At 49.4% G+C, this 14,959-nt stretch overlaps 1 protein-coding gene across 1 annotated transcript in view; it reads left to right on the top strand.

The window, feature by feature from the left end:
- hectd1 (HECT domain containing 1) overlaps positions 1 to 14,959 on the top strand; it is a 39,154-nt gene that overhangs the window by 13,603 nt on the left and 10,592 nt on the right. Inside the window, 14 exon segments of the mRNA XM_079286840.1 lie at positions 364 to 586; positions 952 to 1,427; positions 2,157 to 2,303; positions 2,383 to 2,477; positions 2,859 to 2,964; positions 3,051 to 3,185; positions 3,274 to 3,413; positions 3,646 to 3,858; positions 6,086 to 6,196; positions 6,290 to 6,456; positions 7,571 to 7,747; positions 9,867 to 10,829; positions 13,216 to 13,437; positions 14,813 to 14,946. Of these exon segments, the coding sequence (XP_079142966.1) occupies positions 364 to 586; positions 952 to 1,427; positions 2,157 to 2,303; positions 2,383 to 2,477; positions 2,859 to 2,964; positions 3,051 to 3,185; positions 3,274 to 3,413; positions 3,646 to 3,858; positions 6,086 to 6,196; positions 6,290 to 6,456; positions 7,571 to 7,747; positions 9,867 to 10,829; positions 13,216 to 13,437; positions 14,813 to 14,946 (3,309 nt within the window).

Raw genomic sequence — 14,959 nt, 5'->3', positions numbered from 1 at the left:
TTGTTACTGTTATTAATAAGTATAAACAGTATTCATGAAACGTCTAGTTAAAGACAGTTGTGACTAAAGTAACAACACATTTTATTTGTGAATAAAAACAAATGCTTACTGTTCGCCACTAAATATAAACAAGTCAACCCAAATGTATTCAAACGCATTCATATTTGTGGTGAAACAGACATTCACTTCTTTCTCTGTATTATTCTGTGCTTGTAAAGTTGATCTATTTAAACGGTGGCTCCTGTGGAAACATGACTACTTTTTAAACTTTTTTTTACTACATAATTTCTTTTCATAAACAGAGGAAATAAAAACCTGATGTTTTAGGGATCCACGTATCTGAAGATGTTGCTCTACCTGCAGGAGGAGGAGGCGCAGGAGGACGCGAGGGAGGTCCAGCAGGGTAAGCCGTACCACTGGAAGGACTGGTCCATCATCAGAGGGAGGGACTGCCTCTACATCTGGTCCGATGCTGCCGCTCTGGAGCTCTCCAACGGATCCAACGGCTGGTTCAGGTTCATCCTGGACGGGAAGCTGGCCACCATGTACTCCAGTGGGAGTCCAGAGGGGGGGTCGGACAGCTCCGGTAAGGGGGCACAACGGATCAGGTCTCACTTACTGCTCTCTGGGGTCTTTGTTGCTTCAACTGATGTCTTCTCCACTTCTCCTTCTTCCTTCTAACTCTCCTCGCCATCATTTCCTCCTCTTTCCTCATCCCTCTCCTCTCCTCCTGCTTTTCACCTCTCTTCTCGTCCTTTTCTCCTCATTCTCTCCTCTCCTAATTCCTCTCTCTCCCCTCCTCTCTTATCCTTTCCTCCTCCCCTCTTGTCCTCTCTTTTCTCTCTCCTATTTCCCCTCTCCTCTTCTCTCGCTCCCTCTCCTCCCCCTTCCCTCTCTTTTCCTCTCATGTCTCTTCTCTTTCCCTCCTCTCGTCCTCTGTCCTCCCTGCAGAGTCTCGCAGTGAGTTCCTGGAGAAGCTCCAGCGTGCGAGGAGTCAAGTGAAACCAGTGACGTCCAGTCAGCCCATCCTGTCCAGCGTTGGTCCCAGTAAGCTGACGGTGGGTAACTGGTCTCTGACCTGCCTGAAGGACGGCGAGATCGCCATCCACAACTCAGACGGGCAGCAGGCCACCATCCTGAAGGAGGACCTGCCGGGCTTCGTGTTCGAGTCCAACCGAGGAACCAAACACTCGTTCACCGCCGAGACCTCGCTGGGCTCCGAGTTTGTGACGGGCTGGACGGGGAAGAGGGGCCGGAAGCTGAAGTCCAAGCTGGAGAAGACCAAGCAGAAGGTGAAGAGCGTGGCGAGGGAGCTGTACGACGACCACTTCAAGGCCGTGGAGAGCATGCCCCGAGGGGTGGTGGTCACGCTGAGGAACATCTCCACGCAGCTGGAGTCGGCCTGGGAGCTGCACACCAACAGACAGGTACACCAGCACCGTAAAGCTGCATTCTCTCTAGTGTCCACCAGGGGGCGACTCCTCTGGTTGTATAGAAGTCTATAGAAAATGACTCTACTTCTCTCTTGATTTATTACCTCAGTAAACATTGTAAACATGAGTTTATGTCTCAATCTCTAGTTTCAAGTCTTCTTCAATACAGCATGATGTTCATTTAGTACATTATGGTCCATTTAGAGTCACACAGACCATAAAGCAGGGGATGCTTTAGGGCGGGGCTACACAGTGATTGACAGGTCTCTACCAGAGGTATACGGCGTCTCTACGTCACTCCTCAGTCCAGATATGGTCACTTCCTGTTCACTGGAGGTAAAAAAAAAAAAAAAAAAACATGGCGACAGCCGTAATTCAAGATGGCGATGGTGAAATTGCCGAACTCAAGGCTTCAAAACGTCCACAACCCAATGAGTGACGTCACGATGACTACGTCCATACTAACATCCCTGAAAACAAACATCACATGACCACGCTGGTACCGGTGTAGACTGGAAGTAGAATTGAACTGCACAACAGCTGCTAGTAAAGACAACAAGGTCCGTAACGTCTGTAATCTGTTGTCCATGTTGAATTAACCTGGTAGTCGATCGGTAATCAAGGCTGACCAATCAGAGGACATGTGACTGATGAGACCCAAACAGGAAGTGAACGTGGGCGTCTTACTCATCGCTTTCAACGGTCTCCGTTCTGTGTTCTCAGTGCATTGAAGGGGAGAACACGTGGAGGGACCTGATGAAGACTGCTCTGGAGAACCTGATCGTAGTGCTGAAGGACGAAAACACCATTTCACCATATGAGATGTGCAGCAGCGGGCTGGTCCAGGCTCTGTTCACCGTCCTCAATAATGTGAGTAGTGTTCTTTAAACATTAGAACGTTGTCCTTAAAGACGTCGGGTGTTAATCTCTGTTGTCCGTCTGTGTGCAGAGCGTTGACCTGGACCTGAAACATGATTGTAAGCCTTTGATGGAGAGGATCAATGTCTTTAAGGCGGCTTTCAGCGAGAATGAAGACGATGAAAGGTAACGGCACCAGCCCACTGTAAAGAGTTTAAGAACTAACTCGAGCTTCTTCTTCTTTTCCACCACTGTCTCCTTTCCTGCATACAAACATCCTTCATCATTACCTCCAAATCTAAATCATTATCTCGCCTCACTGCTCTCTGTGACGACTTTTCACTCCAACACTTCTGCCCTCCGATACCAGAAGAAATGACAGTAATAAATGAAGGATGTTAACCGTCCAGCTGTAAAAGGTGGAACCAGATTAACTGGAAGTCAACCAAAGACTGAATCAGTCTAATAAGGCAACATGACCCTCTGAACTAGAACATGTCTTCAGTGCAGAATAATCAATCATAAAAGACAACAAGTTAAACCTGAACTGTTTGTATGCGTCTGCAGCCGACCAGCTGTTGCCTTAATCCGTAAACTGATCGCGGTACTGGAGTCGATAGAACGTCTACCTCTGCACCTGTACGACACTCCGGGATCCTCATACAACCTGCAGGTGAGCCACCGTGTGGTCTGGATCCTGGTTTACCTTCTTCTTTGAGGCAGAAACCTCTTGACTTTAACGGTGTTTGTGCTCGTCAGATCTTGACGAGGAGGTTGCGGTTCCGTCTGGAGCGAGCGCCCGGTGAGACGGCTCTGATCGACCGGACGGGTCGCATGTTGAAGATGGAGCCGCTCGCTACCGTGGAGTCTCTGGAGCAGTACCTGCTGAAGATGGTGAGGACAACCCGAACCGCAACTCTGATGTTTAACACTTTAGTTAGAGATCAAAACACTCATTTTACTCCTCTTCTTCGTCCTTCAGGTGGCGAAGCAGTGGTACGACTTTGAGCGTTCGTCCTTCGTCTTCGTGAGGAAGCTGAGGGAAGGACAGACCTTCACCTTCAGACACCAACACGACTTTGACGAGAACGGAATCATCTACTGGGTCGGAACCAACGCAAAGTAAGAACATCAAGCTGTCAATCTTTATCGTTGGTAATGGGCAGGGCAGAATTCAGTTAATTTCCAAACCAATCTAACCTGGTAAATGTCCCATGTTTTAGGATTTCACATTTCCTCCATTCAGTTTATTATTAAAGATGTTAAATGAAGACTTTAAACTGTTGAGTTCTTGGTTTTTAAGGGTGGAAGTTAATCAAAACGTTAAATCTAATCACGCCTCTTTTCTGTTCAGGACGGCCTATGAGTGGGTGAACCCCGCTGCCTATGGCCTCGTGGTGGTGACATCATCAGAGGGCCGCAACCTCCCCTATGGGCGTCTGGAGGACATCCTGAGTCGGGATAGCTCCGCCCTCAACTGCCACACCAACGACGACAAGAATGCCTGGTTCGCTGTCGACCTCGGCCTCTGGGTCATTCCCTCAGCGTACACCCTGAGACACGCCAGGTAATACACCGAACGCACGCCCTGAGACACGCCAGGTAATACACCGAACGCACGACCTGAGACACGCCAGGTAATACACGAACGCACGACCTGAGACACGCCAGGTAATACACCGAACGCACGCCCTGAGACACGCCAGGTAATACACGAACGCACGACCTGAGACACGCCAGGTAATACACGAACGCACGACCTGAGACACGCCAGGTAATACACCGAACGCACGACCTGAGACACGCCAGGTAATACACGAACGCACGACCTGAGACACGCCAGGTAATACACCGAACGCACGCCCTGAGACACGCCAGGTAATACACGAACGCACGACCTGAGACACGCCAGGTAATACACGAACGCACGACCTGAGACACGCCAGGTAATACACGAACGCACGACCTGAGACACGCCAGGTAATACACGAACGCACGACCTGAGACACGCCGGGTAATACACCGAACGCACGACCTGAGACACGCCAGGTAATACACGAACGCACGACCTGAGACACGCCAGGTAATACACCGAACGCACGACCTGAGACACGCCAGGTAATACACGAACGCACGCCCTGAGACACGCCGGGTAATAAACCGAACGCACGCCCTGAGACACGCCGGGTAATAAACCGAACGCACGCCCTGAGACATGCCGGGTAATAAACCGAACGCACGCCCTGAGACACGCCAGGTAATAAACCGAACGCACGCCCTGAGACACGCCGGGTAATAAACCGAACGCACGCCCTGAGACACGCCAGGTAATACACCGAACGCACGCCCTGAGACACGCCAGGTAATAAACCGAACGCACGCCCTGAGACACGCCGGGTAATAAACCGAACGCACGCCCTGAGACACGCCGGGTAATAAACCGAACGCACGCCCTGAGACACGCCGGGTAATAAACCGAACGCACGCCCTGAGACACGCCAGGTAATAAACCGAACGCACGCCCTGAGACACGCCGGGTAATAAACCGAACGCACGCCCTGAGACACGCCGGGTAATACACCGAACGCACGCCCTGAGACACGCCGGGTAATACACCGAACGCACGCCCTGAGACACGCCGGGTAATACACCGAACGCACGCCCTGAGACACGCCGGGTAATAAACCGAACGCACGCCCTGAGACACGCCGGGTAATAAACCGAACGCACGCCCTGAGACACGCCAGGTAATACACCGAACGCACGCCCTGAGACACGCCAGGTAATACACCGAACGCACGCCCTGAGACACGCCGGGTAATACACGAACGCACGCCCTGAGACACGCCAGGTAATACACCGAACGCACGCCCTGAGACACGCCGGGTAATACACGAACGCACTCCCTGAGACACGCCAGGTAATACACCGAACGCACGCCCTGAGACACGCCAGGTAATACACCGAACGCACGCCCTGAGACACGCCAGGTAATACACCGAACGCACGCCCTGAGACACGCCGGGTAATACACGAACGCACGCCCTGAGACACGCCAGGTAATACACCGAACGCACGCCCTGAGACACGCCGGGTAATACACGAACGCACGCCCTGAGACACGCCGGGTAATACACCGAACGCACGCCCTGAGACACGCCAGGTAATACACCGAACGCACGCCCTGAGACACGCCGGGTAATACACGAACGCACGCCCTGAGACACGCCGGGTAATACACCGAACGCACGCCCTGAGACACGCCAGGTAATACACCGAACGCACGCCCTGAGACACGCCGGGTAATACACCGAACGCACGCCCTGAGACACGCCAGGTAATACACCGAACGCACGCCCTGAGACACGCCGGGTAATACACGAACGCACGCCCTGAGACACGCCGGGTAATACACCGAACGCACGCCCTGAGACACGCCAGGTAATACACCGAACGCACGCCCTGAGACACGCCGGGTAATACACCGAACGCACGCCCTGAGACACGCCAGGTAATACACCGAACGCACGCCCTGAGACACGCCGGGTAATACACCGAACGCACGCCCTGAGACACGCCGGGTAATACACGAACGCACGACCTGAGACATGCCGGGTAATACACCGAACGCACGCCCTGAGACACGCCGGGTAATAAACCGAACGCACGCCCTGAGACACGCCGTGTAATAAACCGAACGCACTTTCAGTTCAGCCTAATACATGCAGGAAACAAGTACATTTCATTAGGATCACTTTTTTTTACATCGCCTCTCCCCTCCCCCCCTCCTGCAGGGGTTATGGCCGCTCTGCGTTGAGGAACTGGGTGTTTCAGGTGTCGAAAGACGGTCAGAATTGGACGACTCTCTACACCCACGTAGACGACTGCAGCCTCAACGAACCGGGGTACGACGTTCCTCTGTGTCCCAATAAAGTGATCAGTTAATCAGCTGTAGTGATCAATACAATCTGGACCAAATGATTTATTGTCTGTCTCAGGTCCACGGCCACATGGCCTCTGGACCCGTCCAAAGAGGAGAAGCAGGGCTGGAGACACATCCGGATCAAACAGATGGGGAAGAACGCCAGTGGTCAGACCCACTACCTGTCTCTGTCCGGCCTGGAGCTGTACGGCACCGTCACCGCTGTCTGTGAGGACCAGCTGGGTAAGACCCCCCCAGTAGTCCAGGATCAGAGACGTGATGGTAGACTCTTGATACCGGGATCAGGGACGTTGTGGTAGACTCTTGATACCGGGATCAGGGACGTTGTGGTAGACTCTTGATACCGGGATCAGGGACGTTGTGGTAGACTCTTGATACCGGGATCAGGGACGTTGTGGTAGACTCTTGATACCGGGATCAGGGACGTTGTGGTAGACTCTTGATACCGGGATCAGGGACGTTGTGGTAGACTCTTGATACCGGGATCAGGGACGTGGTGGTAGACTCTTGATACCGGGATCAGGGACGTTGTGGTAGACTCTTGATACCGGGATCAGGGACGTTGTGGTAGACTCTTGATACCGGGATCAGGGACGTTGTGGTAGACTCTTGATACCGGGATCAGGGACGTTGTGGTAGACTCTTGATACCGGGATCAGGGACGTTGTGGTAGACTCTTGATACCGGGATCAGGGACGTTGTGGTAGACTCTTGATACCGGGATCAGGGACGTTGTGGTAGACTCTTGATACCGGGATCAGGGACGTTGTGGTAGACTCTTGATACCGGGATCAGGGACGTTGTGGTAGACTCTTGATACCGGGATCAGGGACGTTGTGGTAGACTCTTGATACCGGGATCAGGGACGTTGTGGTAGACTCTTGATACCGGGATCAGGGACGTGGTGGTAGACTCTTGATACCGGGATCAGGGACGTTGTGGTAGACTCTTGATACCGGGATCAGGGACGTTGTGGTAGACTCTTGATACCGGGATCAGGGACGTTGTGGTAGACTCTTGATACCGGGATCAGGGACGTGGTGGTAGACTCTTGATACCGGGATCAGGGACGTTGTGGTAGACTCTTGATACCGGGATCAGGGACGTTGTGGTAGACTCTTGATACCGGGATCAGGGACGTTGTGGTAGACTCTTGATACCGGGATCAGGGACTATGATGGTAGACTGTTGATACCGGGATCAGGGACGTTGTGGTAGACGTTTACTCAAATGTAGATTTTGAAACACCTCCAGCTTCCAAAGCATCTAAAAATGAACTGTTTGTTTGTTTAATCCCTCTGTAACCCCCGTCTCTCTCTGGCTCCTCCCCCGTCAGGTAAAGCCGTGAAGGAGGCGGAGGCTAACCTCCGTCGTCAGCGGCGTCTGTTCCGCTCCCAGGTGATGAAGTACATCGTCCCGGGGGCGCGGGTCGTCCGAGGCATCGACTGGAAGTGGCGCGACCAGGACGGCAACCCGTCCGGAGAGGGCACCGTCACCGGAGAGGCTCACAACGGTAAGACTCACCGAACAACCAGATCAACCGGTTTATTTAACGTTTAATAACTTTTCAATGTCTTTTTTTGTTGTTAACTGGAGTCCAGCTTCCGGTTTCAGAGGCTCGATGTGGGAAGATATATTTGTTCCAGCAAGTTGCTTTGTTTTCATGTTTTGGTGCCACATTATTTGTCTTTGAGACGACTTTCAAAACAACACAAATCTAATAAATTTAAGTAGATTCAACTCAAGAGTTTGAGTTGTAACGAGCTGCTGGTTCAGATATCTTCCCGCATGTTTTAACTGTGTGATCCGTGTCCTCAGCAGGTTACTGTAGGACAGAAGGACCATTCTGCAGTAACCCTCTTCTCCCTCACACACACACACACACACACACACACACACACACACACACACACACACACACACACGTACGCACTTCTAAATGCTCCAACAGGTCTCCTGGACAGTCGTCTTTAAATCAGGTCCAAATAAAAGTTCTGATTTGTGCTCGTACAATAACGAACATCTTCCTCCCTCCTTCCTCCTTCTCCCCTCCCTCCTCCTCTTCCTCCCTACCGCCTTTCCTCCTCGTTGGTGTTTCTGTGTTTTCACTCAGATCGGATGTTTCTGTCGGTGAGCTGAACCAGCAGCTCTTGTTGATTAATCTTTTTTAAATCAAACCAGGATTGTTGTTGTTTCTTCGGTTCAATTTCTTTCTTTTGTGGCTTTGATGCTTTTTTGCATTTTGCCAGAAATATTTTTCTACTTTTAGCTTTTTGATTGTCATTTTTCTGTGACTTGTGTTCATATTTTTCTCTCTCATCGCTCCACCTGGACCTTAAAGCTCCTCCTTGGGAGTTTTAAAATGTTAATATGTGAACATTATATTCATATTAATGTAGATGATGCACACCCGTTCTTTGTCACTCTGAAGATTTACAGATAAATATCAAATTATCAATAATAAATGAGTACACTACAATTAGCTAATATGTTCATTTCATGTATTTTATTATAAAAAATACCTTGTGGTGCTTAAAGACAAACAAAACAAAATGTCTTCTGCTGAATAATGTTTCGTTTGTTCTTGTTCTGAAATGTTTTAAAAGCCTGAAGCATAAAAACGTGGACGTTTGTCCTGAAAACAAACCAAAAAATACAAAATACAAACTGTCCCTGTCACAAACCGAAGCACATGGCTCATTAGTATGCGGCATGGCTCATTAGTTTCTCCCTGCTGTGATGAAGGCATGTTAGTATATAATGTATATCCGGGTAAGCCAATCGGAGGCAGAGGAGGGCAGGTCATGCCTTCATCACAGTAGGGAGAAACTGAGTCCTGGAGCCGTGCTGCATACTAATGAGCCATGCTGCATACTAATGAGCCATGTGCTTTTATTTGTTACAGGGACAGTTTGTATCTTCAGAACTATGGTGCTTGTTTTCAAACTATTGGTGAAATAATGGGCCATCACAACAATGGAATTAAATGATCTATTTATGAATTAATCATTCTGTGTTCAATATTGCTGCACCTTTAAAGTCACATGTTTACACTTCAGTTCTTTTGTGAGCTAAGTTACGTCTTTGTAAAATGATTTTCAATATGTACAAATATGCAGAGTAATTATATTTGAATTACAGCAATAAAATAAGACATCCTCGGGTTGAATACTTCATGAAAAGTATTCAAAGAATAAATAAATGTGAGATTCTCTTTACTAGGGTTGGGAATCAGTAATATTGTGTTTTTTGATGTTAAATCAATGATTACAAACATGAATATTTACTATTTATCGATTCTTTTCAGTACTTGGTGTTGAGGTTTAGTGCTCGGCTTTAGTATTGGTCCCGTCCTTTAATGTGCTTTACACAAAACTAAAACATCTTTAAAAATCAAGGACATGATACAGAAGAATGCTTTAATATATTTGCTGCGTTATAAAGCCGGGTCCTGGTTTCACTGTGACTTGAGCGCCTCCTGTGGTCCAGTGTGGAGCTGCTCTGACTGTAAGCTGCTTCTCTGCTGTCTGTCTGCCTCCCTCTACCACTCTGTCTCTCTCTGTCTGTCTCTCTCTCTGCCGGGTCTCTGACATCCATCCGTCCGTCTCCCTCCTATCTCTCTGTCCATCCAGGCTGGATTGATGTAACCTGGGATGCCGGCGGCTCTAACTCTTACCGTATGGGCGCTGAAGGGAAGTTTGACCTCAAGCTTGCTCCAGGGTACGACCCTGAGTCGGCTGCCACAGCGCCGTCACCCAAACCTGTCTCATCCACTGTTTCAGGCCCCGCCTCCTCCACGGTGGGACCCTCCGCGACGCCGGCGGCCAGCGGCGGCACCACGACCACCACCTCCTCCTCGTCCTCCTCCACCACGTCGTCGTCCTCGCAGCAGCAGTCGTGGAGCAGCCTGGTGAAAAATAACTGTCCCGACAAGGGCGGGGCCACGTCGCTGGGCGGGGCCAGCTCCTCCAGCAGGAAGGGCAGCAGCAGCTCCGTGTGCAGCGTGGCCTCCTCCTCCGACATCAGCCTGAGCTCGTCCGCGGGGCTGCCGGGCGCCGGAGGTCTGCGTCTGGAGAGGAGGGCCGAGGGGCTGCTGCTGGACCAGGGATCCGGTTTGGGATTACTAACTGGGGTCGAACCCATCGTCGTGCTGTCCTCCGCGGCAGAGGGCGGGTCCGGCTCGGCGACCGGCACCGGCACGCTCATCGCCGACGCGCCCGCCCCGGGCGAAGAAGCCAGAAACAAGGACTCCGACGACCCGGCCATGGCGATCTCCATGGGGCTGGTGAGCGTGAGCTCGCCCGACGTCAGCTCCGTGTCGGAGTCGTCCGGCAAGGACGCGCCTTCCCAGAGGCCCCTCTGTTCGGCGGCTAACGCCCGGCTGTCCGTCAGCTCGCTGCTGGCCGCCGGCGCCCCCATGAGCTCCAGCGCCAGCGTGCCCAACCTGTCGTCTCGGGAGGCCAGCCTCATGGAGTCCTTCGTCCGCCGCGCACCCAACATGTCGCGCACCAACGCCACCAACAACATGAACCTGAGCCGCAGCAGCAGCGACAACAACACCAACACGCTGGGCAGGAACGTCATGAGTACTGCTAGTGAGTACTGCAATATTACTACACTGTAACTGTCAGTGAGTACTGCAGTAGTACTACACTAATACTGTGACTGTCAGTGAGTACTGCAGTACTACTACACTAATACTGTGACTGTCAGTGAGTACTGCAGTAGTACTACACTAATACTGTAACTGTCAGTGAGTACTGCAGTAGTACTACACTAATACTGTAACTGTCAGTGAGTACAGCAGTAGTACTACACTAATACTGTGACTGTCAGTGAGTACTGCAGTAGTACTACACTAATACTGTAACTGTCAGTGAGTACTGCAGCAGTACTACACTAATACTGTGACTGTCAGTGAGTACTGCAGTAGTACTACACTAATACTGTGACTGTCAGTGAGTACTGCAGTAGTACTACACTAATACTGTAACTGTCAGTGAGTACTGCAGCAGTACTACACTAATACTGTGACTGTCAGTGAGTACTGCAGTAGTACTACACTAATACTGTGACTGTCAGTGAGTACTGCAGTAGTACTACACTAATACTGTAACTGTCAGTGAGTACTGCAGTAGTACTACACTAATACTGTAACTGTCAGTGAGTACTGCAGTAGTACTACACTAATACTGTAACTGTCAGTGAGTACTGCAGTAGTACTACACTAATACTGTAACTGTCAGTGAGTACTGCAGCAGTACTACACTAATACTGTGACTGTCAGTGAGTACTGCAGTAGTACTACACTAATACTGTGACTGTCAGTGAGTACTGCAGTAGTACTACACTAATACTGTAACTGTCAGTGAGTACTGCAGTAGTACTACACTAATACTGTGACTGTCAGTGAGTACTGCAGTAGTACTACACTAATACTGTGACTGTCAGTGAGTACTGCAGTAGTACTACACTAATACTGTAACTGTCAGTGAGTACTGCAGTAGTACTACACTAATACTGTGACTGTCAGTGAGTACTGCAGTAGTACTACACTAATACTGTAACTGTCAGTGAGTACTGCAGTAGTACTACACTAATACTGTAACTGTCAGTGAGTACTGCAGTAGTACTACACTAATACTGTGACTGTCAGTGAGTACTGCAGCAGTACTACACTAATACTGTGACTGTCAGTGAGTACTGCAGTAGTACTACACTAATACTGTAACTGTCAGTGAGTACTGCAGCAGTACTACACTAATACTGTGACTGTCAGTGAGTACTGCAGTAGTACTACACTAATACTGTGACTGTCAGTGAGTACTGCAGTAGTACTACACTAATACTGTAACTGTCAGTGAGTACAGCAGTAGTACTACACTAATACTGTGACTGTCAGTGAGTACTGCAGTAGTACTACACTAATACTGTAACTGTCAGTGAGTACTGCAGCAGTACTACACTAATACTGTGACTGTCAGTGAGTACTGCAGTAGTACTACACTAATACTGTAACTGTCAGTGAGTACTGCAGTAGTACTACACTAATACTGTGACTGTCAGTGAGTACTGCAGTAGTACTACACTAATACTGTAACTGTCAGTGAGTACTGCAGCAGTACTACACTAATACTGTGACTGTCAGTGAGTACTGCAGTAGTACTACACTAATACTGTGACTGTCAGTGAGTACTGCAGTAGTACTACACTAATACTGTGACTGTCAGTGAGTACTGCAGTAGTACTACACTAATACTGTAACTGTCAGTGAGTACTGCAGTAGTACTACACTAATACTGTAACTGTCAGTGAGTACTGCAGTAGTACTACACTAATACTGTAACTGTCAGTGAGTACTGCAGTAGTACTACACTAATACTGTAACTGTCAGTGAGTACTGCAGTAGTACTACACTAATACTGTGACTGTCAGTGAGTACTGCAGTAGTACTACACTAATACTGTGACTGTCAGTGAGTACTGCAGTAGTACTACACTAATACTGTAACTGTCAGTGAGTACTGCAGTAGTACTACACTAATACTGTAACTGTCAGTGAGTACTGCAGTAGTACTACACTAATACTGTGACTGTCAGTGAGTACTGCAGTAGTACTACACTAATACTGTGACTGTCAGTGAGTACTGCAGCAGTACTACACTAATACTGTAACTGTCAGTGAGTACTGCAGCAGTACTACACTAATACTGTAACTGTCAGTGAGTACTGCAGCAGTACTACACTAATACTGTGACTGTCAGTGAGTACTGCAGCAGTACTACACTAATACTGTGACTGTCAGTGAGTACTGCAGTAGTACTACACTAATACTGTGACTGTCAGTGAGTACTGCAGTAGTACTACACTAATACTGTGACTGTCAGTGAGTACTGCAGTAGTACTACACTGTAACTAGTCAGCTGAGCCTAACGAGCCTCACCTGCTGCTGTCCACTAACCGTCATCTTGTCTGTTTGCAGCGTCTCCTCTCATGGGGGCTCAGAGCTTTCCTAACCTCACCAGCACCGGCACCACCTCCACCGTTACCATGTCAACCTCCATAGTAACCAGCAGCAATAACGTTGCCACGGCAACCACCGGTCTGTCAGTGGGACAGTTGCTAAGCAACACCCTGACGACCAGCCTGACGTCCACGTCCAGCGAGAGTGACACGGGACAGGAAGCTGAGTTCTCTCTCTATGGTACAGACACAAGCACACAGACACACACACAGAGACACACACACAGAGACACACACACAGACACACGCACACAGACACACGCACACAGACACACACACACAGACACACGCACACAGACACACGCACACAGACACACACACAGAGACACACGCACGCACACAGACAGAGACACACACAGAGACGCACACGCACGCACACGCACACAGAGACACACACACACGCACACAGAGACACACGCACACACAGAGACGCACACACACACACACACACACACACAGAGACGCACACACACACACACACACACAGAGACACACACACACACACAGAGACACACACACACACACACACACAGACACACACACAGAGACACACACACAGACACACACACACGCACACAGAGACAGAGACACACACACAGAGACACACGCACGCACACAGACAGAGACACACACAGAGACGCACACGCACGCACACGCACACAGAGACACACACACACGCACACAGAGACACACGCACACACACACACACACAGAGACACACACACACACACAGAGACACACACACACACACAGAGACACACACACACACACAGACACACACACAGAGACACACAGAGACACACACACACGCACACAGAGACAGAGACACACACACAGAGACACACACTCGTCCTGCTTCAGCTAACCTGCTCTCTAACTCTTCTTTCATTAGCAGCTAAACTTCACATTTTACACATTAATTATGAACACGTTTTTAGAGCTGAATGAGATAAAACATGTTTGTTTTCATAACGGAGGATTTCCTCAATTCGTCTTTTGTCAAGAATGTAAAGAAATCATCTTTACTTTTACATATTTGGATCTCAGTGTCGGTGTTTTATTAACAGTAATATTCTGAGATTTGTCGCAAATTTATGAGATAAAACCTAAAATCAGTTTTTTTGCTGAAAGGGACCAATTCACAGCTTCAGTCTGGATGCTGAAGATAAAATGTTTCTGGGCTAAAATCACCAGTATTTACATATTATAGATCCCGTTCCAGGTATAATAATACCTGTAATTGAATCTGTCTGTCCGTCCGTCCGTCAGTTAGTTACACGGCATCTTGAGCTCACTGAGTGTAAATGTGTTTTTATCACAAAGTATTTCAGGAATACTTGGTGAACACAAACAGCTGGTGTAGCGATGAGTTAGAAGACGGCACAGAGAACTTCCACTACTTGAAGGTTTTCATACAGAAGTGGAGCAGCAGCAATGTCCCCGTCGGCCTGTTTGATCTCCATCACACACAGAAGAGTCCGGAGGGTTCGTGCTCAGAGTTACTAGAAATGTATGAAGATGGATTTGAAGACGTTCCTCTCGTGTCTTCTCTGCAGACTTCCTGGACAGCTGTCGCGCTAACACGCTATTGGCCGAGCTGGACGACGAGGAGGACCTCCCGGAGCCCGACGACGACGACGACGAGAACGAAGACGACAATCAGGAGGACCAGGAGTACGAGGAGGTCCTGGTAATACACCTTT

Source organism: Melanostigma gelatinosum (genome assembly GCF_949748355.1).
Source record: "Melanostigma gelatinosum genome assembly, chromosome: 16".
NCBI lineage: Eukaryota > Metazoa > Chordata > Actinopteri > Perciformes > Zoarcidae > Melanostigma > Melanostigma gelatinosum.
The sequence above is the reverse complement of the archived record's forward strand: the minus strand, read 5'-3'. Positions and strand labels throughout refer to the sequence as shown.